This window comes from Aotus nancymaae, unplaced genomic scaffold (genome assembly GCF_030222135.1).
Source record: "Aotus nancymaae isolate 86718 unplaced genomic scaffold, 86718_ANA_hifiasm-v0.15.2.pri h1tg000067l, whole genome shotgun sequence".
Lineage (NCBI taxonomy): Eukaryota > Metazoa > Chordata > Mammalia > Primates > Aotidae > Aotus > Aotus nancymaae.
This window is the reverse complement of record NW_026988482.1, coordinates 39,007,789-39,033,867: the sequence shown is the minus strand read 5'-3', so window position 1 is coordinate 39,033,867 and position 26,079 is coordinate 39,007,789. Positions and strand designations below refer to the sequence as shown.

The window sequence follows — 26,079 nt, the reverse complement described above, 5'->3', positions numbered from 1 at the left end:
CAATGTTGAAGTGAATGAATGAGCCTAGCTGCTCAAGAGCTGAACTCCTTATCACATTAGTCCAGAAATATGGAAATAGAGCTAACTGGTAGAAGGGGATCATTAAAGAGAAAGACACAGGATTGTTTAGTGCTGTTGTATTTATAGTGATATCCTGACTTAGAGAGTTGTATGGTATTTATGTAAAAGAGTGTCCTTGATTTGAGGAAACAGTTTTAGAGATGATGGTACATTATGTCTGTAAATTACTCTCAAATTGCTCAGTTAAAGACAAAATGATAATAGCACGTATAGAGAGAGATGGGAGGAGCAAATGTGGTGAAATGTTGGCAATTGGGGCCTCAGGATGGGGGGATAAGGGAGATCTTTGTGATGTTCTTGCAATCTTTCTGCAAGGTAGAAAATTTTCATAATAAGTTACTTTATCAAATTTCTTAAAGAAACATAAATATGTTCAGAGTGTGTATTTTCCTTCACAAGGAAGTAAAGAGTAGATCTGGATTTATTTCACAACTTTAAAAATTCTAACACATTCTAGGAAGCTGTTTTTAATCTCAGACCTGCACCGTAATGTGATAAAAAAGGGAGTGGGTGTGGCTGTCAGAGCTCAGCAGAAACAGAATCTTTCCTACTTTTTCAATTGGCTTTTTCCCATGATTTTCTCTTTCCTAAGTCTTTTCTCCTCCACCCTCCTTCCCATCCCACCCATGCAGCTAAACTGAAAGGCCTCTGGGAATGGTACATTTTTTTGCTTCACTTTTCCCAGAGAGATCTAGATTTTCATTGCATCTCTTCCTAATAAATTCCAGTAAATATCTGGCCATGTGCAGACTCCCTCCCTTTTTTATCGACTGCTACCCAGTCCATGTTCAGATTCCTTTGAAAATGAAAGCATTTTCCCAAAAATGTGTGTTGTTTGTTTTCCTTGAGATTAATAAAAGCCCCACCTAGCCCACTTACCTATTCCTGTCTTGGTATGTGTTCTTTCTTGGTGAAATCATTATTTCCTTCTTTCTGGTTGTCTTTGAATCAGACGTAACATATCCGAGACCCCCGCAGGGTGCAGGGTAGTGGATGTGATGTCAGGGAGGAAGCGCTGTTCAGAAGAACCTGTTTGTTCATTGTAATTGGGATCTTTATTGTCATGCATGGGAACTGATTTCACGTTGTACACGACACGTTTTCTATAGATGGGGGCTTCCCGACCCTTTTAGCTGTAGCCCCTGACTTCATTGAATGGATGTTCAGCAGGCCCTTTGCAACCCCCATCAACAAAGAATCTCTGTGTGCCCTGAGCTCACCAAGTCAACTTGAATCAATTTGGTTTTGAGAACTTGCTGAAGGTCTTTCTGAGAACCTTAGTATAATTCAGTGGTTCTCAATTGGGAGGTGATTTTTGCCTCCAGTGGACATTTGGCAATGTCTGGAGACAGTTTTGGTAGTTATGATGGAGATGCTGGTGCCATGGGCCTCTAGTGGGTAGGGGCCAGGAATGCTGCTTAATAGCCTACAGTGCACAGCATAACCACAACAACAAATAATTTGCTTACCCCAAATCTGGAAATAGTGTCACCATTGAGACATTTGGAGCCACATTCAAAAGTGAAAGCTGAAAGTCATAGTTGCAAGCCCATAGCTCTCCGAAAGCTCTTTTCTCTGGAAAGTTAAATTTCCCATAAAATGCAGGGGAGATTCCAGGGAGCCATCAAGGTCAGTCAAACCTAAGCAAGCAAGGCTTTCAAGGATGCGCTGGAAATATGAGGCCTCAAACTTGTCTCACCAAACTGTAAATCTACAAATCAACAAGCACCATCACTCATTTTGGGGGTGGGGTTGAGGGTTGAAAGAGGTGGCAGATATTGTAAATGTGTACAGATATGTCCAATTGATCAGTGGACATTCTGCATGGCAAATTTGGCAAGAAGAATAAACTTTGAAAGAATGGCATAAATGTGGGTGGGTATTTCTAAGAAAACAAGGGTAATATCCTCATCACGTTCATAATGTCAGCATTGTCTGATAGCACTGATAGTTCATATATAGAGATTCCTTTTTAACTTTAGGTTTCAAATGGAGCTTCCCATATCAATGATAGAATTTACATATATGTAATAGGCCAGCAGTATCTAGGTATTGGTGAGATTTGAGTGTCAGAGTTGAGTATATAGGTTTCCCTTTTGGGAACTCTTCTAGAAGCAGGATTAATTCTAGTGAGAATTTTAACTGAGAATTTCTGGTTAGGGACTAAGACAGCAGTATGTAAAGTGTTCTGTGGATTGTGAATAGGTATGAAGCAGGGTTTCCCAGCCTTGGCAATGTTGACATTTGGGATCAGATAATTTTTTGTTGTGGGGACTGTTTGGGACATTGTAGATGCTTATCAGCATCCCTGGCCTCTGCCTACTGGATACCAATAGCATACCTCCTCGATTGTGACAATGAAAAATGTCTTTAGACATTGCCAAATGTTCCCTGGGAGGCAATATCACCCTTCCTCTTCCGCCAGGTAGTTCTATGAATTTCTCACAGCAGAATTTCTCTTTCCATATTCCTGTGGGCATTAGAAGGGTAGAGTCATCAGCATTTTCCAGACATATTTGATACCAAGTCCCTATTTGTTAAATCAGAGAATTCCTTGAGATTATAAAATTGTTCCCTTACTCCTCTCAGGGAAGTGAAATCCTTATGTTGTAGAGATCACCAGGTTTTCACAGTCAGTCATTTCCACTCTATCTGGGTTTTTTAAAAAACCCATCAGAGGGGCTGGGCACGGTGGCTCACACATGTAATTCCAGCACTTTGGGAGGCTGAGGCGGGCAAATCATGAGGTCAGGAGTTTGAGACCAGCCTGGCCAATATGGTGAAACTCCGTCTCTACAAAAAAATACAAAAATTAGCGGAGCATGGTGGCATGCACCTGTAGTCCCAGCTACTTGGGAGGCTGAGGCAGAAGAATCGCTTGAACTCGGGAGGTGGAGGTTGCAGTGAGCACCTTTTGTAAATATGTGGCATTAACTTGGCTTTCCTATACATTAACTTCTGGGAAAGCAGGTTTCTGCAGTTATACCTCTCTATTCCTCTGCTTTTCCACTCTGCAAATCTTTCCTCCTCTAGCAGATGGCAAATGCTATATATTTGCCAACCCCAACCCCCATGCCACACAAACACACTCAAAATAGCAGGTGCAACTCTGAGATCAGAGGGTCAGAAAACATTTTAGATGATATGTCTTGGTCTCAGAAGGAAAATCAATCTCAATTCTTTTCCTTTAAAAAGATCATTAACAATGGCTGTAAACACTAGTAGTGACTCCAAAGCTTTGAGACTGGAGAAGAAATCTATTGGTAGAGGAAAGGCAAAGAAAATAAACCCAAGACACTATCATCAACCTCAGAAATTTCATGGTTGGACCTAAGCTCTAATGAAACATTCAATTTTCCCTGCAATGTTCAAACTTTATTTGATGGAAGACCAAAGAAATGTTTATTAAGACTTAATAACAGACTTATACACTGATGCCCAATGTGGAAGAGATCTTGGTTTTCCATAAGGAAAGTGGATGCTGCCTTTCAGAATTAATTGAAACCTTAAATTACCAATTGGCTATGTGAAAATCCCTTTATAATTAGAAACTGAATTTTGACTTTTGACTACATATAATCTACATATAATTCTAGGCTATAAATTGAGCACATGTGAATCTTTTGCCTAGGAAAGAATCCCTAAAAAATGAGAAATCTCAGCCAGGGATGGCGACTCATGCCTGCAATTCTAGAACTTTGGGAGGCCAAGGTGGGTGGATTGCTTGAGCCCAGGAGTTCGAGACTAGCCTTGGCAACGTGGTGAAATCATATCTCCACCAAAAATACATATCCAGTCTCATAGCCTGATCTCTGAATTGATTAATTAATTAATTAAAATTTTAAAATTTTAAAAAATGTTTAAAAAGAGAAATCTCCGCTAAACAATCAAGGACACACCACCACCATCAAAAAAGTTCACTGCTCTGAATGAATGACTTTCTCCACTTTTGTAGTTACCAGCTGATGGACAATTAATTGTCTTACATTTCCTGATGTGGCACATAAATGCACCCACTTGCAGTTGACCAAATGGATTTGACTAGAAGCAGAAAATAATAAGAAAGTCCCTCATTTATTAAACATCTGATGTGAGCCATGGCCTTGACCAGGTCCTTTGCATGCATTATTGCTAATCCTCATATAATCTTTGCAAAATAGGTCTTATGATGTCCATTGTGCAGATAGGAAAACTGAGATTCAGAGAAGTTAAAAAGGTTCCCAATAATCATACAATCAGTAATTATTGGATACAGACCTGATAGACTCCAAAGCTCTATGTTTTTCTGCTGCCTTTCTTGGAGGGCTTTCAAAACTTCTAGAAACATAAATTTTTGTTTGTGACACATAAAAGAAACAAGCCTGAGTAGACACCAGTTCAGCCCTCTTTTGCTTTGTAAAAGTCCCTGAAGCTGAGTCCTTGGGATCTGAAAAGTCCAAGGGTTTTCAGCCAGATTCCTGATTTTGTTTATTTTTCTTATCACGAGTCAGAGATAGCTGAATATTTGCATTTCTGAATAGGACCTTTTTTACATTTCACTTGATTTTGAATGGATTTCAAAGAAAGACAGAAACTCAAAAATTGGACTGGATCAGCTAGCAACCTCAGGCCAGAATTTTGCAATGGATCAGCCTGAAGTTGATCCATTTCAAAAATGCTAGACTTTTACAGCATCCTAAAATGATGAGAATTAGTACATCTGTAAGGAAAAGTCCTACTAAGCTAAGAAAATTTTGTCTTTCTGGACATGGCCTCATCCTAATATTTGGATAACAGGTACTCTCCATAAGAGATTGACTTGGTGGTGACTGACTCTAGAGAGTTTGCAAAAGGGTGGCCATGATTTCATTCTATCAAATTCACTCTACAGTTATAAAATCTTGGAGTCAGTGTTGGTTCTAGAGTCCTGGATATCTTATACTTTGAAAGCCTTTTTCTAAATGGAAGAAAACTTTAAAAAAATTGTTCAGGATCACTGAGACTCACTGTTTGAGAACAGAAGAGTGAATCTGCAGTTTTATGCTTTTAGACGTTTCCAGCCAGAAAAAAGAAAATGCCTGGCCTTGATAAAACTCATTCTTATGTATTGCATTTCATTGTATTCTGTTTTTAGTCTCTATATGTACATTTTCCCACCCATCTGGCAAAAATGTCACTCTACGATGACATCTTTAGGGAGGGGAAACAACACTTAGAGTATGTGGTGGGATCAGTGGCTAAGAATGAACTGTCGATGTTTCTTGCGTTTGCAGGGCAGTGTAGTATTCTGAGTTCCTAGCTTCTGCCTGTTGTCTGCTTGTTTTATATGATAATCTCAGATAATTTTCCCTCTAGATGTCCCCTGTACATTTAGTTCTGTAGATATGATTTAAATATTAAACCACAAGAATATGTGGCTAGTTTTGGACTGAATGGGTATAAGACACAGGAGACAGCAATTGTTATTTATTTTGTTCTGACAATAAACTGAGCATTGTGCAGAATGTTTACTTAATCTTTATTCTTGTGAGATAAGTGGTTCCAGGTTTTATTAGATACTATTTATTCACTTGTTTCATGCATTCATTTGTACATTCCATAAATGTTTGAGTGTTTTTCATAAACCAGGCACCATTTTAGGTATTTTGGACATAGGAGTGGACAAAATACACAAAAACGTTTGAACTCATTGCACTTACATTCTAGTGAGGCGTGGAGGCAAGCTACAAATCACAAAATGAAAAAGTCAGATATATATTATGAATGAAGATGACAAGTGCCAAAGATAAATTAGGAAAGAAGGATAAGAGATAGCATGGAAGAGTAGGTGAGAATTAGATTAAATTAAATTAGAACTTAATTAAAGAAGGTTTAGGGAAGTCTCCGTTAAGAAAGTGACATTTGAGCAAAGATAGGGGAAAATACAAAAGCAAGCCATGTGAGTATCTGGGAGAAGAGTTTTATAGGTTAAGGCCTGAAAGTAAGAGTGAGCCAGGTATCTCTTAGTGACAGCAGAGAGACTAGTGTGCCTAGAACAGGGGGTGTGAATAACAGGATAGGAAATTAGAGATGAAACTGAGGGAGACGAACATGGAGGCAGACTGTCGGGCAAGGAGAGCAAGAAGAGGGTTAGCCTATTGGAAGGAGTTTTGTTTTCACTTTGAGTGAGATAGGAAGGCACTGGCAGTGAAAGGGTGGGTGGAGGTTGACTTTGGCTTCTGAATTTAGCAGAGGCTACAGGAGGAACAGAGATGGAAGTGTTAAGACCATTGTAGTAACTTAGATGAGAGAAAGCATTGCTCAGATGATAGTGGTCCCAAGGGAAGTGGTGAGAAGTGGTAGGATTCTGATTAATTTTTGAGATAGTGCCAAAGGATTAGCTGAGAGTTTGACTGTTGGGTACAAGAGTCAGAAAGGGGTCAAAATGATTCCCAAGTTTATTGGACTGGACAAGTGAAAGGATGGAGTTGCTATTGATTAAAATGGGGAAGCCTATAGGAAGAACAGATTTGCAGAGGAAGATCAGGACTTCTGTTTTGAACATGTTAAGTTTGAGATGTGTATGTGTCATCATTTCATATCTCTGTTAAACAGAATTGGATATAGATGCTGGAAGTGGTGAAACATCTTGCAAAAAATAACAAAGAAAGCTCTCTCCAGTCAGACCAGGTCTGTCCTAACACTGTGTTCATAACTACTACACTCTTCTGCCTCAATCTTTCCATTTCCATCTGAATACATCTCAGAGTAGGGTAAGAATCATTTGAATCTGCAGAAAACCATCTAACATAATTTTAGCCTTTTTCAACGCCAAGTCTTCCGTGTTGTGAGCCGTTTACCTTTTATCTGGTTATTACTTCTTGTCCCATCCTTTCATGGTGCTACTTTTGAGCCTTTTTTTTTTTTAACCAAAAGGAAGGCAGGAAGAGGAGACAAGAAAAGCCACAAAGGACTTGAATAATGCATATTGAGAGTGACTATGTGCTGTCCAAATTCCCAATAGAGCAATGCAAAATTGGAGGATGAGCATCTAATTCAATAATGGTTAAAATGACCTTTATCCCTGCTGCTGAGATACATTTCTCTGGATACAGGCTCAGATATGTATGCATATCTTAGTTTTGGGTTGGCATTAATATCTACCCACAAGCAAATTAATTACATAAGCTGCTTCCCAAAAGCATAAAATTTTCAGTATAGTCTATCTGATGTATGGGCCTGCAAAGATGCTCCTTTCACATCAAGCTCACAGAAGAAGGGCCAGATAGACAGAGAAAGCAAGACTGGAGGAGGCAATTGAATGAACTGTGTCCTGGTGTCTTCTAAATGACTTGTTGACACATAAATAGTTCTTTGGGAAGAGGACAAGGTCCAAGGGGAAGACATTGGTTAGATACATGGATTGCTTTTCTACAGAAGCATTTCTGAAGGTGGTTTAAGCTTCCCAGCTCTGTCCCCTGACTGCTTTTGACAGTAGCATAAGTGATGTCAAGTGGGTCTGCCCCAGTACTGTTATCTCCTAGCGGACTGACATCTCCAGGTAGCCTTGAACTCTCCAGTCCAGGCCTTCAGTCACAGTCCACTTTCAGAGTACCAAGAAACTCTGGTCACTGTTCTCACCAGTCATAGCTTTCCCACCAATTACTTACTCAGCCACAACTTCATTCACCTCTGGAACAAATCTCTCACCCACTGCCCTCCCTGTCTTCCAGATGGCTTTCAGAAATAATCCCGTGGTAGGCGCAGAGTGGGTCCTTGTATCATCTTCGCCTCTTTCCTGAAAAATGTGAACATGATTATTCTGCTGATGTCAGGTTACAAATAATCACCAGATAAACCTTGAAAAGGAAAATAATCCCTACAAAAGCAGTCGATGTGTTTGAGAATGAGGAATCAAAGGGGTGATAGAGCCCTGTTACCCACGTGAGGGGTGAGACTGCCTGGTGATTATTGTCTTCACTTCCCCGTTTGCACCCCTGGATATAGCCATGATAGAATTCGCCAGGTGCTACATTTGCAGATTTCCTTGGTTTTCGTTTCTTTCTTGATGGGGAACTGTAATATTTCCACTCTTGCAGAAAAAAAGAGCCCTAATTTGGGTTTCATAGTATGCATAACTAATATCATATACTACTCTACTTAATGTTAAAATTTATTTTCCTCCCTAATATGAAGTTGTTACTTTGTGAGATCAAAGGTTTTGGGACTGGAGAGCCCTGTGCCCCATATTCCTGGGGTGATGGGGTGGGAGCGGAAGGTGTGAGCCCCTCGTTGTCTCCCTTTATTTGCTGAGCCCTGCCGTCTCCCTTGCTAAGCATATGCAGGGCCACCTACTTGGCTGTCATATTGACAGCAGCCTTCGACCGTGCTCCAAGAGTTGACATGTGAATCTTGGTTCCTTTTCTTAGACCTTTGTAGCATTGCAAAGGCTGGAGTGTTGGGGGGGCAGTGGGGACGGGAGGATGGCCTAATGCCCCATCTGGCTGGGATGACCGTGACTCCCACATCCGCTTTCTTCCTTGGTGTTCCCTGCCAATCTCAGGCGGTTTCAGCTCCTTTTCATGGTAATAAGTGCCAGGGTGGTCCCAGACATAAACAGCCATCAGGCAGGCCTTGTCAACACTGGCTTTACGCCCTGAAGTCATAGCCCTTGTTTCCTGATAAAGCTTTCTCTCCTTTCTTCCTCAATATTTTGGTTGTCGCTGCCACTGTTCAAAGCCATTCTTGTTTTGTGAGAAGCCCTGTGAGACCTCCCCTAAATGGGTTCCTTGCCAATAAGGAGATATGTTTTTGACAAAAGACCGTGACAACTCTGATAGTAGAGCAGGGCGTGGCAGGGAAGTGAGTGACTATGGATTCCATAATGGTTATCATTCACACTGATTCTGTGTCTCAGGACATTTAAAGAAATGACAAAACAAAAGACAAGAGGGAAATGCAGGAGTTCTTGAGAAAAAATAAGTGTGAGCAGGGAATGGTGGGGTAAAAGAGGGATGTGAAATTCAGATATAGCATCTTTCCTCTCCTTACTCTGGTGAGAAGAGACGACATTGGTAAGTCATAGTCTCTAAGAGAGAAAAGGGTGCTACAGAAGGAATCTTCAACATGTATGACTGCTCTGTGGCTTGAATTCTCTGTGACCTTTGGAAAGAAAAGCACTTTGCCCATTCACAGGGATGAGACCTTGCCAAAGTCCCCCTTTTACCTATCAATGCCTCTGTTAGAATGTTAGACTTCGTTAGTTAACAAATATATTTTTTTAAAACTCACCTGTTAAACTTCATGTTAAGACATATTCTAAAAGAGTCCACTGAATAGAAATAATAGTAGTGGTGATGCAAAAAAAAATGTGTCCTTTGTATGTTTTCTGGCTGAAACACAAAGAACTTTGTAGCATTGTCTCATTTAATTGTAACACAACGATATTGGGTACAGATAGTACTATTCTCCCATCTTACAGAGAGCAAATTTGAGCTGAGAAAGGTAAAGTCACTTGGCCCCAGTGGCACCATGGTCAAATGACAGGTAGGATTCCAGTGCAAGCCTGTCTGACTTCCAAACCTTTGCTACATTTTAGAGCAAGATGAAGACAAGCACCCTCCCCACCACCCTAGCTGCCGTTTCCTGTGTTGGCAGCACCCAAGCACAGCCACCCCTTGGAATTTGCTCTTCCTTGGTGTTTTGGAACAAGAGGTTGTTACGCTCTTGTTTGGGAATGAGAAAGAATCAGAGTGTGTGGTTAGCTGTGGTTCCTGAACAACACCAGAACCTAGACCCGGTCCCTATTGCAACTAGAACCAAATAGCTTTCTGTGCGAGGATAGAAGCTTCTTCAGCCTGCGTCTTCTCCTTCCCTGCTGTGTGACCTTCGGCACAACATCTCTTTTTCTCTAGTCTTGAATTTGTAAAATAAATAGATGGACTGAATACACTTTGAGATGGCCTGCAGATCGAACATTCGAAAGATTTTTTCCTTGGTGAATTGGCGGGGGCCAAAATTTACAACCTGCAGCCTTCCCTTCTTCACCATGTAAAGAGCCATTCACCCGTCAGTGGTAATGGTAATTTACTGTGTGGCATCTGGCAGGCCTCAAAGAATTCATAAACCCTGAAAAATGGCCAAGAGAAAAGTAGCGTGGCTTCAGCCATGGGAAAATGTGGGCCTTTATTTATGGGATTGTATGTTTGCTTTTTGTAGTGTCTTTCTTCACTGGCACTAAAGGTGTTGTGAGAAAGGTATTAAAGTCAGAACTATTAACATTGCATAGCTACTCTCTGCCTGGGAGACTGAGGAGTCAGATGACTCTAAGATAGCCTTAAGAGACATTTCTTGAGGTTCTTGCTTTCTGTTGTTATCATGGGTTAAGTAGAGGTGCAACTGGTTGTCTTAACCAGGCCCTTTTTCCAGTGTAACTTAAGGATTAAAGTGGTTGCGGGGTGTGTGTGTGTGTGTGTATTTAGAGAGAAGATCTTGCCCTGTCAACCAGGCTGGAGTGCAGTAGCACAATCATAGCTCACTGTAACCCCAAACTCCTAGGCTTGATCCATGCTCCTGCCTTAGTCACCCAAGCAGCTGGAACAACAGCTGTGCACCACCATGCCCAGATAATTTTTCTTATTTTTGTAGAGATGAGGTCTTGTCATGTTGCCCAGGCTCGTCTTGAACTCTTGGGTTCAAGTAATCCTCCCACCTCTGCTTCCCAAACTTCTGGGATTAAAGTCATGAGCCAGAGTGACCAGCCCATGTTATATTTAAAGTCTAACTCTCCTGCTTCCTGGCGCTGTGACCCTGAGCAAGTGATGTCACCTCTTTGACCCTCAGTCTCTTTATCAGTATAAAAAAAATCCTAATAGTGCCTGAGCCACCAGAGTGTTGTTAGAATTAAATGAGAGAAGCCAATGTTCGTTAGCCCAGTATCCTGCTCATAGTAAGAACTCAATGAAAGGTAGCTAGTATGATTTTCAAGAGTTCTGCTCAAACTGAAAGACAGTGCTCTTGGGGTGGCCTTTTTGAATCTAAATAACTTGTGCCAGATGAGTTCAGCGTTAGCAACATGAGTCAGATTCCAGGTGGTTCTTTCTTTCTGACCTTTACAAAAACATGGCTTTGGTTTATAGTACACTTCTGTGATACCTATAGTTTTTATATGTTCATTCATTTCTGTAAGTATTTGCTGATTGACTAGAGTGTAGAAAACAGCAAGTAAACATGTGTGAGTTGCAGCTACTATCTTTTTTCCATGTGGCAAGCCTACATGGTTTTCCAGGCCTTCCACTGAGCAGTGTTTGAAACTTCGATCCCTAAATCTGTATCCTTGTGCTTATGCTCTTTCTTCAGTGGAACAGGAGGTACAGGCTGGCATCTCCTTTGCCTCCCCCAACAGTGCAATGCCCATACAGTGTTCACTTCATTTGTCACTGTAATGGGCAGAGGCAGTCCTGAACCTTGGGCACATGCGTTGCATCCTTTCTGATGACATACTTTCCAGATGAGGTGTGATTTTATGTTTTGTTAAGCAAAGTTAAAATGAGAGTAGGATCAAGAAGAGCTTGTTGTATGAGAAGATACAAATGAATATTTTTTAAATGAAGTGACTTAGATGTTATTTTCATAGTCTGTAGACTCACAGGGGAAGGACCTCGAATAGTAATTCATTCAGTCCCCTGTCTCAAAACACCTATCTGTGGGATGGTTAGCCATCTGTTGTCAAAAATCCTTAGATCAGAAGAGCCTTGACAACTTGGTAATAGGTTCTAGTATATGATGGTTCTCTTGGCCTTTCAGTGCTTGTTATTTCTCACCTGCTGTCAGCCAGTCCTGTGGTTGGAAATATGGACTAGTCGGTCAGCATCCCCCATTACTTATTTCATATATACAGAATCTCATCGATCCAGACTGCTTGGAGATGGGAATCACCTAGATGCATAGAACTATGCCCAGACACTGTGCTAGGGCTGTCCCCCCTGTCCCATCCATTAGTCCTTGCATAGCGGGCATCTGCTATAGCTCAGGCAGTCCTGCTCATTATCTGATCCCCTTCCAATGCTTTTTCTAAGCCCCAGCATCTTCCAGCCCCACCGAGAAGCTTCCTTCTTGCCAGATCCTGTGTACATCTCTGACCTCCACCTTATTCCTTCTTGGTTCCCTATGGTATCATTAGCAACTCTGTGTAGAAATCCATCTTCTTTTGGATGTCCAGGTCCTTGACAGCCTTGGCAACCCCAGGGATCCCATTCTCTTTAGTTCTCCAGCCTTTCTCATTCAGGTAGACATACCTGGGCAGTTTTCTGGCTTCTCAATAACTAAGAAACCATGTTCCCCAGTATAAGTGAAAGGACCAATGCAGGGCATCCCTAAAACCAGAGACAGCACACCAAACCCAAATTCGTTTGCACTATATCCAGTGCTACTGCTTCAGAGAGAGCCCTCGATAGAGGTTAAGAACAGACAGCCCATGTCTTGAGTTTCCTTTCCACCAGATAAATTGGAATGCAAGGATTTCAAGCTCTTAGACCTTAGTTAGTGAAAAGTGTTAACACACCATCTGAACAAAGCTCCACTTTTCAACATCCCCTTCAAACCACCTCACAGAAACAAAAGCCTGAATGCTCAAACACTTGGGATGCTGACCTTGGTGCTGCTAACAAGCAGAGATGACATTGTCTGAGAGTCTTGCTCAAAGTTGGGAGGAAAATCATTCTGTTACACAAAGTTGGGTTGTTTCCCAAGACAAAAATGTTAGAGTCCTATTGGCAAAGTAGGAGGCTTTTTGGCTGCAAATTTCAGGAATTAAACATTCCCTAGAGCAAGAACTGTCAGATGGGTAACCAATAAATAGCATACAGTAGGTGATGCACTAAATTTAACTGTTATGTCTCGGTGGCACATGTTGATGTAAAAGTCAATGCCTGGCAAAGGACTGGAAATGATCAGATGGAAATTTCCCTCTGAATGGAAGAGGTGAAACTTGTGTTTATTTGATTATCAAAATGACAGCTCCTCTATCAAGTCATAGTAGACCTAATAATAAACCTGTTAGATCTGAACATTTCCACGAGCAGCTGCTTTTCTTCATTGGTAAGTTAGAAAACATTAAAAGAAGAGTGTTTGCTATCAGATTAGATACTTGAGAATTTCCTAATTGCCTTTAGGTCTTAACAGTATTAGGTAAATAATATGTGTACTGAGTACTGCATTGTTTTTTTCCAAGTCAATTCCATTCAAGTCCCCAAATTTTTAAAAAAACAAAAACAAAACACTGGAATGGGTAGGTTGCAGCTAGTTCAGATAGTGAAAAAATTTTTAAGCCATTGGATTTAGAAGCTACTTCATCCACCTTCATTCCATTAGCAATAGATGTCAGTTACACCTCAGATGAATTTTTATCAGAAAGGTTGGTTATAATTTAACTGTTTTTCATTGTGCTGTTATTGTTTCCAACAGAAATGTATTCATTCATGTTGAAGTCATGTGGGAAGCACTATATAAAGCGTTATGGTTATGCCATTCTGAAAACACCAGTTGTCTCCAGTAATAGTACCTATCTCTATTACTGAGTTTCACTGGGTTATCGGGATAATTAAATTAGATAATGCATATAAAGTCATAGGGCAGTGCCTGACTCATAAATGTGAAAGAGTTGTACCTTTTCCAATTCTTCATCTACAGATTGTTGCCAACTTTTAGGCTGTATATTCTGATGATCACAGTAGATTACTAAATTAACATTTCCATAACTCTCTTTTCCCCTCTGTATTAAGAGATAGCTTGTTTGGACTATTTGTATATTAAAGTGATGATCCCTACAGATAGACTTGTGTTAAGGTCACCCATGTTCATGTGATTACCCTAACACAACTATGTTTCTTCATCCTAGGCAAGCAAATTTTACCACTCATGATTCTATATCCTTTAAGTTCAACTCATTTCCTAGCAATAAATATATCTTGACTCCCAATGCTGTATCTCCCAATTTTCCCCATTTCTGTAAGTGTTATCACTGTCTACCGAGTTGCCCAAACCAGAAACCTGAAAGCTATCCCTGGTACTGCCCTTTCCTCTCCACCCTACAGAACGTCTATCATTTCTTCCTCAAAAAAATATACCTTAAATCCACCAACTTCCCCTACCCAAGCATTCCTGAATGAGCTTCTCATTTCCACTCACACTGTATTCCCATTTGGTCTCTACTCAGCAAAGTAAATTTTTTGAAACAAAAATCAGACTATGTCTTACTCTGACTTGAAACTCCAGTGATTTTTCATCTTGTGTAGAAAAAAAATCCAAACTCATAATTATAGCTCATAGCTTTGCTGGCCTGACCCCAGGAAGTGCCTCAGGGAGCCTTCTTCCAACCACTCCAGCCTGTTTGTTTCATAGTACTCATCTCAATGAATAGTCATATATTTATTTTTGTCATCACTTAATTAATGTCAGATTCCCTCACTGGTCTGTAAGCTCCATGAAGGCAGAGACTGTCAATTTTATCACTGTATTCCTAGTACTTTGCATAATTGCTAGAACATAGTAGGTGCTCAATAAATATTTGTTAAATAAACACATGAATTCATTCCAAATCTAATTGAACCCTTTATATTATTTTCTTGTTGGAGTGACATTTTAAAATGTTAAAAGTGGTCACTACTAACAGGGATTATCTGTGTGCAAGTCATCAGCCCACTTTTAGAGATTTGTGGGGATACTTCTAGGAATTTCATGCTAAAAGCCTTCTAGAATTGTATTGCAAAGTCTTTACATAGGTCAAACACTGTAGGTTGAATGATGAATATTATTGTTTTGGTATAGATATTTCAAGTTGGGTGCCTTTCTGCCGTCCTGTGTTCTCTATTAAGATTTTCAGAATGACTACTCCAAATCATAATATAAGATTAGAGCTCAAATGAAGACAGCAATATTTTTACCTCCTAAAGTTAAAAAAATTAAAGCCAAATGTATTAATACACGTGTCTTACATTTCTGTATCAGGAACTACTGAAATTTTTATAGTGGTTTGTGTTTACTAGAAAAACATGTCTGCTACATTTATGAATGATATAACTGTGAGCATGCTTGGTAACAGTGGTTGAATTAATATTAGGCTACATATTTCATGTGGTGCTATTTATTAGGCATAAAAAGGCATGTTGGTAATTTAACAAAATCACAAAGTTAGTGGGAGGAATAAGAAATATTGAATAGAAGGAAGTGACACTTGAAATCTGTTTTCATTGCGTTTTCACATTTTGTTCTTCATTCTTAAACTCATTTCCCTCTAAAGAGCAAGACCATTATATTGGGAAATAATGTGTCTTGAAAACCTGAGCCAGCAGCTTATGATCCAAGTGGTAATGACTTCTGTAATCACTAATGAGGCAATGGACATTGCATATCTCAGCACACTCACTGGGGCCAGCCTCTTGCCTGTTTTACAAGAAGCTGTCATATCAAATTTTTGTCCCAACTCCATGGGCACTTTGATTCTTAAACCTTTCTGAGAAACCTAATCTGAAATCAAAGTCAAGTTTCTCAGATGTGGTCAGACAAGGTCACATTTAAAACAGTCCAGTGAATCTGCAGATCAAAGTTGAAAGGTAATGCCTCCCTCCCGAAATTGGCACAGACTTACCTGCTAGCTTACCTTTCAGTTTCTAACGTGCCTTTTTCACCTCTTCCCAATAGACTGGGAAAATGAGAGCTTATCCTCTGGAGAATGGTTGAAGAGTTTTATTCTTAAATCATTTAATTAAGAAATTGAACATAGTTATATTTTGGAAATGCACCTTTATCCCAATCAGTGAATCACAATTCATTTTGTTGAAGAAATATCTCACTATTTCATAGTAAAACTTCTTAAAATCAGAATTTCATGGTAATTTCAGGTTCATGAGCTTTATTTTTGGCCTCAATTATCAGGATTTACCCACACTCTTGAGTGAGCCAAAATGCCACACAGGATTGCTGCTGTAATGCTATGGACTTTTTTTTTCAATGCCACTTTCCTTCCCTATCGAGCCTTGAGATATTATCCGAACTGGCGCTGTAAAAGAGGGGAATGGTAACTCTTGTTAGGCATTGTCTTAACATCTCACGACGCAGGTTTTTTCTCAAACTCCATGTGATTAAAAAACAACAACAACCTTGCCATTGCTTTATATTGCAGTGTTCTGTCTCTTGTGGTCGAGGGCATAAACAACGAAATGTTTACTGCATGGCAAAAGATGGAAGCCTTTTAGAAAGTGATTACTGTAAACACCTGGCTAAGCCACATGGGCACAGAAAGTGCCGAGGAGGAAGATGCCCCAAATGGAAAGCTGGCGCTTGGAGTCAGGTGAGCAATGCTTCTCCTCTACCAACTACTTCCTTGCATTTGGCCACACGGCTGACACCAGTGTGTTCACTTGTGTTTCTATGCACTGTTTTGGTTTTACTGAGGAGAGCTCAGGGACTGGGAGGGAAGAATCATTACCTTGATAGTCAGGATACTAACTAGCTGTGATTCTTACTAGCTATTACCTAGAGAGTCAGGATACTTACTAGCTGTGTGATGTTGGGCTTCAGACTCTGGAGCTTTGGATAATACATATAATTAGGGGTGGCTGTGAGGATGAATTCTAAGTGGAAATAAGGGTCAGATGGAGCATAGAGCAGTCCCTCAAAACTTCACGGATGGCACTGCATTATCACCACATAGAAAACTACTAATTCAGGCTGCACTGAAGCTGACTGTGGTTACCTGGCAGAAATTGAGTCTCAGTATACTTTAGAGGTTCTTGAAGAAAGGGCTATTGACCAAAAGTATTAGAAAATACATCTCTGCCTGTTTGCTTATTTACAAAAGGTAAAGGACAGGACGGGGAGTTCTCTGTTATTTTCCAGCTATATGACCTTGGGTAATTTGTTTAACTTTTCTGAGCCTACTACACAGGGCTCTTAGAAGATTTAGTGCAATCATGAATACTTTGCAGGGGTCTTGAATCTCGTAGGCTCTCAAGAGTAGTATTTGTTTGGACGAGTGTGTTGTGTGTATGGGATGGAGAAGTGGGTGAGTACCCAAGACACTGATTGCAGTTAGACTCCACTAATTCTAAACATTTCATAAGCTAGTCAGGAACCGGGTGTGAGTTTCCCTGTTGAACTTGAAACAGGAACTTGAGAAGCTTCTGTTTAATCTATTAACACTGGATATGTGAACTAAAGCCATTCACATCAAATCCTTGAAATAGATCTGGTAACTCCACACTTGCACATTTTCTTAGTTTGGTTGATGGTGCTAACTTTAATAGGGCTCAACTTCTTTTAAAATATTTTGTATTTAATGCTGATCCTTCTCTCCACTGATCTGAGTCTATGAGGTTTTACTGTATGTCTGGCACTTCCATGCAGTGGAGAATCATGCAGATGACTCTAGAGAATCGATGAGAAGCTAGGTTCAAGGTTGGCAGACTCTAGAATGGATTCTTCCAGAGCCTAGAATCTTGATTCTTAAAGCCCCAAAGCAGCTATGAACATAGCTACATTAACATGGGGAGGATTTGAGAATCCTCCATTTCAATATGACTAACGGAAAATTCCTCAAGAAACCTAAAGGTATTCTAAATGCCCTGATCTGGCATCACTGCCCTCCATATCTTCCAGCCATCATTCCCTAGGGCAGTGGCCTCATCCTTCTCAAGGCCTTTATCATAATGAAACATGGGGTAGTGGTGGGGGTTGTTTTAATTTAACAGTCAAAAAATCTGTACCCAGCCATAACTAGTTCCTCCTTTGCCTTCCTTAAGGGATCACATTCAAGGTAGTATTTCATACCAGTCATCCTTCTTAATGTTTTTCTAAGTGATCCTTGTCATCTGTTAACTTCCAGCCCTTTTATTGTTTGGAGCTATTTAATTCTTGTATAATCTTGCAGCTAACATTATTTAAGATGCCATGCTAATTAGCTTGTCCTCTTGTGGACTTTCATGACCTGTTACTTTTTTTAATGTTCCCTGGCCTCTACTTAACTATTTGTATTTATCTCTGAATATTAAGTTCAGAGCATATAAATGATGCTCATGTTAAAGGCCAATATTCACAAAGGATAATTAAAAGAATATTTTGGTCTTTATTGGTAAACACAGAGTGAGTTTTAATCCAGCATCGCGTGATCTTGATGGGAAGCCAGAAATTGCTTACAAAGCTGGAATGATTAGGTTTAAACCCTGGGGGTTTTTGCCAACATAAGGTAATAGGATTATCGGAATGCCTCCCCAGAAAAAAACTGCACCTGTTCAAAATGATTGCTTGGAAAAGTCAAGTCACCTTTTTAGAAAATGCAAGTAAACACAGTTATATAATGGTCTGTGGCCAGCCTTATAATGCCCTGATTTGATTTGTAGAAATGAATTATAAAAGCGGGCAAGACAAAGTCCTGCATGGGTAAAATTCAATTTGGGCAATTTAGAAATGTACCTGAAAATAATCAGACCCAGCGGTTGATGGAGAAAGACGGTCTGCATGATTAAAGATTATTGGCTTCCCAATGATCCACTAGTAAACAAGAATATCCCTAAGGCTGTGATATTAAGCAAGAGTAATGATTGTCCACTTGCAGCAATATTTAGAAGATTTTATATCTGGTCTTTCTGTTTTCTGCTGGTAGTTACAGCCTAGTCATCCTGTCTTCAAGGTAGGAAAAATAATTGGTGTGATTTCTCATCACATCCAAAGGTCTGATGATAATATGATATATAGAATATTGGGATAGAAACTACTGTAGCCATGTTAATCTTTACAGTCTCTCCCCCAGTATTGATATTTTGAGTTTTAAAGTGGAATATTTCATTTCTGCATCTTCTGAAATCTTGAATTTGTAAAGAAAATCAGCTTTTCTTGAAGGAGGAGAATATCCTTACTAAAGTCTCAAAGGGTTTTTCTCTCTCTGAAAAGGTTATGTTTAATTTGTTTAGATATTTTAAATCAAGAGCTAAGGAATGCCTATGAACTTTTAAGACAAAAATCAGCATCAAGGTCTTGGTTCAGACTGACAAATGTGAAGACTCTATATTCCCATGATACAAAAGCATTGCACAGTAAAAGTTTTTTTTTTAACTTATCTCTATAGCGTTTTAAAAATAAAGATAAAAAAAGAATAAATTATCAGATTAGAATGAAAGTAACACACCAACACATTCATTAATCATGAATTCATTCATCAGTTCTGAGATGCAGGTCTTTTTCACAGTTCAATACCTTTGTGATCAGGATGGGCTTCACAAACTATGGAATGTCACGATTTCCTTAACAGACCTTGTTGTCTTTCTTAGTGCTACAAAATATAACGGTGTGTCTTACAATCAGTGTTATCTTACATTCAATGAAATGAGCATTAATTTTTAAAAGATCTTCAGTGCTAATGCTGAAATGGAAACTGGCAAATTGCATTAGGAATCAACCATCCCCTCTTGATTAAGACTTTTCTTATAATTACAATTAGAGCAGCAGGGTTGTGGTGTCATTCTGAAGTGTACTTCAAGTGTTTAATGGAGAAATGTGGCAAATGTGTAGCTTGTGTTCTTTGAGAAATTAAGGAAGCCAAATGTGGTCAGTGAGGAGAACTAAAGTCACTTTCGTATTTTATGCTTTCCTTGTATTTTGTTTTTATTTGAAGCATGAACATTGATATTGAATTGTTTGAAGACAGACTTCTCACCCACACTCTCACTGACCTAGTACAAAAGACTGCATCATATTAGCACCATATTTCAAACTGGGATCACAAATTCACATTCGCAGTAGCTATGCTACATTGTCTAAGACAAATTTTACTTCGTGTTTTTGGTTTTGTTTTTGCTTGAGTTAGGGTGATTATCTCTGTTTTTTATTCACTTATGAGTATCTGCCTAAAAGATTTATTGGGAAATATCAGAAGTGTTTTGTGTAAAATGCTTAGCCAAGAGCTAAGCTTTCAACTGGGGGTGATTTTGTACCCCATGGGACATTTGGGAGTATCTAGAGACAGTTTTGTTTGTCACAAACTGGGGGGATGAGGGGGACTGCAACTAGTGTCTAGTGAGTACAAACCAGAGGTACTGCTAAACTTTCTACAATGCACAGAACAGCCCCCACAAAAAAAGAATTATTTAATTGAGAAACCCCAGTACACTAGCATATACTGTATGGTAGTATAGAAATCCTAGCATATAGTAAGTGCTTAGTAAAAGTTTGTATTATTATTGTTATTATTATTACTTATAAAAGTTGGTTTATATAGTTATTTTTCAAACTAATTGCTGCTTTAATGTCATCACCATAATTTCAGCAGTAATACTGGAAGAAAGCATATAAAACTCTTTCTGTGTTTTCAAGTATATATTATGATTCCCTAAACATCAAAAGTTCCACAGAGATTCTTTCCCTCTATGGAAATAAGCATCAAGTTCCCCTTTTAAGTTGGTGAGTTCTGCATACTAGCATTGCACAGTGGGGAGTAGAGAGAGATGAAACATAGCTCCCAGCTCAGCAGTTCAGATGAAAAACATCTACTTTCAAACCTTCACGAACAGACTGTGATGGTGGAAAGATGGCTGTGGGGGGAACACATTAATACAGGCCATTCAGATGTTTTTATCTGCAAACTAACTTAAGAGTGTACTGAACACAACAAAAAAAAACTTAGATTTACACACATGTACACATACCACCACCATCACTGCCTCGAGGGTCACACAGAGGTCTTTCTGATGCTGTTTTATTCATGGGGTGTCTGCACAAATGTCTCAGTTCCAATCAAGCCTGGCTGGCTCTGTAAGTAAATTGTTGCCTCCCTTGATACAGCACGGGAAGAAAAGTTGAGCACAGAAAACAAACTCTGATGCAGGTACACCTCATTGTGAGCAAAGATTACTGTGAATGTATTATTTAGAAAGGCAGGTTTGTACCTTGCTGTGAGCATTTAAGTCATGTAGAAACTTCTGAATGTGTTATTTCAAACCTGGCTTTGACATTATGAAAATCGGAAGCCAGAATGACATACTGTATAATGGAACCTTCCTCTATCTTAATTTGTCTTTTGAAAAATTATCAAACATTGTAGAAAGTGATTTTTTAGATGTTGGATACTTATGGCTCTTAGTACCGTGCCTTCATTGAACCGTAATTTAGTCAATAATAATGGCATCAAAAAGAGGTTTTATTTATTTAGTAGCCTGAAGAGTTTTATACATTCGAAAAGTCTTTAATATGTTTTCATTTTTCTTTAGGTTATTAAGACATTATAAGATTTTGCATATTTTTGAGCCCTATACCAAACTCCAATTTGTTTATAATATTCTTCCTGTATTTCCATTTGGATATATTTTTCCGGAAATGTGCCTTTTATGTTTAAGACCCCGAATTGAAATAGTCAAAAGACTTCTTGGCTTTTGTTTGTTGATGATGATGATGATAATGTTTGAACATTTCTGTCATTTATGAAAGGGTAACTCTACCATGTTACAGTTCATTCTTTTCTAGTGTAATCAATGGAAAATATTATTCATGTAACTCTAATGAGCATTAAATGGCCATTCTCTGTAGATATGATCATCACTTGTGTTCAGGAACCCTCTCATTACACCCAGGACATAATGACTTTAAAAGTCTGGTTTCTTGTAGGTCACAAATTCATTCAATCCAATTAATACAATTGAACTCAAACAATAGTAGCTATGTTGATCCAAAAAGTTTTCTTCTGTTCAACTAGCTTGAACAGATGCGAACATATGGTCCTCCTCTCTGGCATAGATTTATCTGAAACAATATGATTTCCCAAGCTACCTTCTAAATATCATTACCTGTTTTCTTAAAATCTGAAATGGAGGAAAATTAACGTTCAGCAGAATCCATTTGGGTATGATTCTTGATAGTAAATTTCCATTATTAGCCTCAGAGAAAATTGAATGCTGCTACAGGTTAATTGGAAAATATTTTTTTTCAAGTTTGAAAGAGCATGATTCTATTCTTTTAAGAAGAATTCCTCTTAGGAATGTGACTTTAATGTATGTTAAGCTTGTTTTCTCAATATCAGACCAATAAATGGAGGATGACTATCACAAAAATTTGAAAACAATTTTTAATAGCTAAGTGTAATAATATGCCATTCTTTCCAAATGTTGCCTTTAGTTTCTGACTGTCAAAACCTTAATTAAGAAAATAATTCTTGGGCTGGCCATAATTGAGATTATGAAACCTAGCAATGAGGAAACCATTAAAAATTAATTTAGAGGAAAGTTAATTGCAGATTTAATATGGTGTTTTGCAACTTGGTCAACAAAATGTTCAACATGATTAACAATATTTTTCAAGGGCTGAAAACATTAAACTCGAGGAAATGGTTTTTCCTGTCAACTTTTTATTCTTCATATATTCATCTTAGGTTGTAAATAGATACAAATTCTTTAGTGAATTCCATGGTTAAAAAAAATATGACTTATCTCCAAGAATAGGAACAAGAAAAGGAAGAGACTGGAGAAAATAATTCTACTTATAAGGTCCTAAAATATTCAGTGGTTTGCTCTCCTTGGGTTATATTTTTAATCTGCCAAGAAATTCTTCCTGTACAACACTGTGTCTCCAGTTTGCATGAATCTCAAGTCCTCCAGGCTATAGAAATCATTGCAACTTTTCATTTTTCACGGCAGCACTATTTCTAGGTTGTGCTAAATGTTTCATAATGATTTCTATCAACCTCTTCAGTCCTTCAAGAATTTCATTAACTTGAGGGATTCCTCCAAACTTGAGCAGTTTCCTCACTCTCTAGCATGGATAAGATAAGCAGTGAGTTTCCAGGTTTAAGACATGATCTGGGATCCCTTTCATTGCAAATTAGAAAGCGATGTGATAGCTATGAAAGTCATTGGATTAGGAGTGCATTCCCCTCCTCTGTGACCCTCGACACCCCCCGCCCCCCAAAAATAAATGAGCCGAAGCTCCCACTTACGTCCTCTGTCTTCTTAGTGCTCTGTGTCCTGTGGCCGAGGCGTACAGCAGAGGCATGTGGGCTGTCAGATTGGAACACACAAAATAGCCAGAGAGACCGAGTGCAACCCGTACACCAGACCGGAGTCAGAACGCGACTGCCAAGGCCCACGGTGTCCTCTCTATACTTGGAGGGCAGAGGAATGGCAAGAAGTAAGTAGAGCCACAAAGGGTACTTGTCAGGCATTTTACGTGCGCGCCCCTTGCTATGATCACATCCGGTCTCTATAAAGCAGAGAAGTCATCGAGCACGGTTACAATGCTGGCTCTTTCCCAAAAGGTTCACTGTCAGACTTGAGCGTTCGCTCCAGCAAAGGTGGGAGAACTTTTCGTTTTTAAGCAATTCCCAAGTCTGTCTGTATTCCTGAGTGTTCCGAGTCTCGCTGCCTCCAAAAAAAAAAAAAAAAAAAACGCCATGGGCCAAATGCATGCAGATAACTTTAACAGAAGGAGGGGGAGATAGAAGGAATATTTTAAATATGTGTCTTCAGAGTTGGTCATTCTGTATTTGTTTAAATAGCCACAGGGCAGACATCAGATAGAACCTACTCTGTATTTTTCCTCTTTCTATGACTTTGGCTGTCAGGTTGAAGATGGGCATTCATGTGCAACCTTGATTAATTAGTGAAAGATTTCTAACATTAAAAAAAAAAAAAAAAGAATGGCATCTGAAGAAACTGCTCTGTTGATGGTCGATGCAGAAATGGACAAGACTTGCTGTTTTCCTGGCTTCAAGTTAATGTTTGCTTGAAGAAAACACTATGTCCATGGAGAAAAGTTTGGCCAGGGAGGTTTTGTAGGAGGTAACCTCTGTTTCCAGGACAGAAGATTAAATTGTAGAAAACGAGGGAAAGAATTAGAAAGAAAACCATATCCATTGATGCTGGCATGAAAAACACAATGCGGGCTGTTTGAGGTGCAGAGATAATGAAAAATAAGACAGGAAATTCCCCACCAGGAAGAGCTTTCCAGAACATAAGGAAAGGGTATGATTTGGGAAGAAGTTAGACTACCCCTGGCACTGTGCTGGGTACTTTTGGTTCACTTCATTTCATCTTTTTAACCACCAGACAAGGTGAGTATTATTATTATCATCATCCCATTTTGCAGGTGAAAAAACTGAGGTTCAGAGAGTCTATATCACTTGTCCAAGTGTCACATACCTAGCACCTAGCTAGTAGAGGAAGCAAGAGTTGATGCTAAGTTTGTTCTCTTAAACCAGTATGAAATACTAGAACTGCATTCTTTTTTTTATACTTTAAGTTCTCGGGTATATGTGCAGAATGTGCAGGTTTGTTACACAGGTATACACGTGCTACGGTTTACTGCGTCCATCTCCCCATCATCTACGTTAGGTATTTCTGCTAATGCTGTCCCTCCCCTATCCTCCCATCTCCCTACTATCCCTTCTCAGCACGCCCATGCCCCGACAGGCCCCCGTGTGTGATGTTCCCCTCCCTGTGTCCGTGTGTTCTCGTTATAGAACTGCATTCTTTACCCTATTGGGATTCAGCCACCCAGCCTGGTCTTCCCCTTCCCTCGCCTCCTCATGGATTACTTTCATTGTTTGCAGTAATTTCTTTTCTTAGGAAACTCACCCTCTCCATCTACTCAGTCTTTTTGCTGTTTTACCTTCTTTACTTTTTTATTCCCACCAGACAGTGGCAGGGAGGAATGCCTAAAGCAGTTATATTTCAGCTTAACAGCACTTGAGCCACGCAAGTTATTTGGAACCCTAGAGACTACAAAATTCTACAGACTTGTTCATATCCCAGCACTGCCACACATTAGCCAAGGGACTTAGAACAAGGATTCTTGGTTTCTGTGAGCCCTAGATTATCCATCTGTAGAATGGGGATAAAGTAACTTTGCAGAGTTGTTCTGAGAAAACTGGAGATAATAGTGTTACCTATGGTCAATTATGGTTTGAGGATTGGCCATGTCAGATATAGAAGGAAGAGGAGACTCCCTCATCTCTCTCTGTCCCCCTCAATGTGACCTCTTGATTCTCTTTGTGATCCTGTTTCAGACTCACCGTGACTTGCTCTCTCCCTCTCCCTCTTTGTGTCATGCTAAACTCAACCCTGCTCTGAGGAGCCGAAAGTGAGAGAGTGTTCAGAAATGAATATAAGCTGACTGCTCGCACTTTAGCCAGCTTTTGAAAATGCTAGAGCCAATCGCGAAAATGTACGCTCTGTTTACAATTCCTTCTGCACCCCAAAGAATGGAAAAACCTTGCCACATATGCACTAGGGAAATGCTTCTTCTCTGATCTTGCAAAAATGCCTAAAATTTACTTCTTTGCATGTGCTGTGCAGATGGAACTTTTTTACACCTCACTCAAATATTGCAGTTAAACTCTGTATAAGAATAGAAGGCTTCAGGAGATAGCCTGGCCTGAGCCTCTATTTAAGAAGTTTACTAGAGGTTTACCATTCTCACAAAGAGAAAAGACTCTGTGAGTATGGGAAAAGCAGAGTCTAATAGTCACCCTCCTGGGAACATGCTTTCTCATCTGCCTTCACCCAAAGTGGAGAGTCTAAGGAAGGAATACCGGGGTGGTGAGAGTGGATGGAATATGAGATACTCCTGTGATATTCCTATGGTATTCTATAGGAGGCCTGTCATTGGCAGAGTGAGGCCCAGGGCAGCTGGAGGCTGGGAGAAGCCCCACCAAAAGTCTTTATGTTTTCCAAGTATGCAAGGCCTACTGACAGCCTGCTCAGAATGTCTCCGCAGCAGCAGCAAGGCTGAGAGTGAAGGATGACAGTAAGTGGGGAATTACCTTAATTGATCAAATCAGGAAAAGGGTGACCATGCCTCCTGTTTGCCTCAGGTAATTATGAATTATTCCTACTTTTGTGATCAAACGTGCCTTTGTTCAGCAGTAAGTTGGGTGGTCACTTGTTAATACAGCGCCCTTCAGGCTCCCCTAAGTCACAGCCCTCACCTCCTTTCTTGCTCCCACCTCCTCCCACATCCATTCATTCGGCCACCGTTTTACCTGCTATCCACTGATGCAGGTAC

General features: G+C 39.6%; 1 protein-coding gene across 4 annotated transcripts in view; it reads left to right on the top strand.

Annotated features, from left to right (window-relative positions):
- ADAMTS9 (ADAM metallopeptidase with thrombospondin type 1 motif 9) overlaps nt 1-26,079 on the top strand; it is a 177,741-nt gene that overhangs the window by 103,443 nt on the left and 48,219 nt on the right. For 2 of the 4 annotated variants that reach the window (XM_021674928.2, XM_021674927.2), the window contains exons 29-30: nt 16,220-16,387; nt 23,032-23,205. In XM_021674928.2, the coding sequence (XP_021530603.1) occupies nt 16,220-16,387; nt 23,032-23,205 (342 nt within the window). Of the gene's footprint in view, nt 1-16,219; nt 16,388-23,031; nt 23,206-25,081; nt 25,264-26,079 lie in introns of those variants that run through there. The other 2 variants (XM_021674929.2, XM_064367312.1) reach the window with 2 other exon arrangements.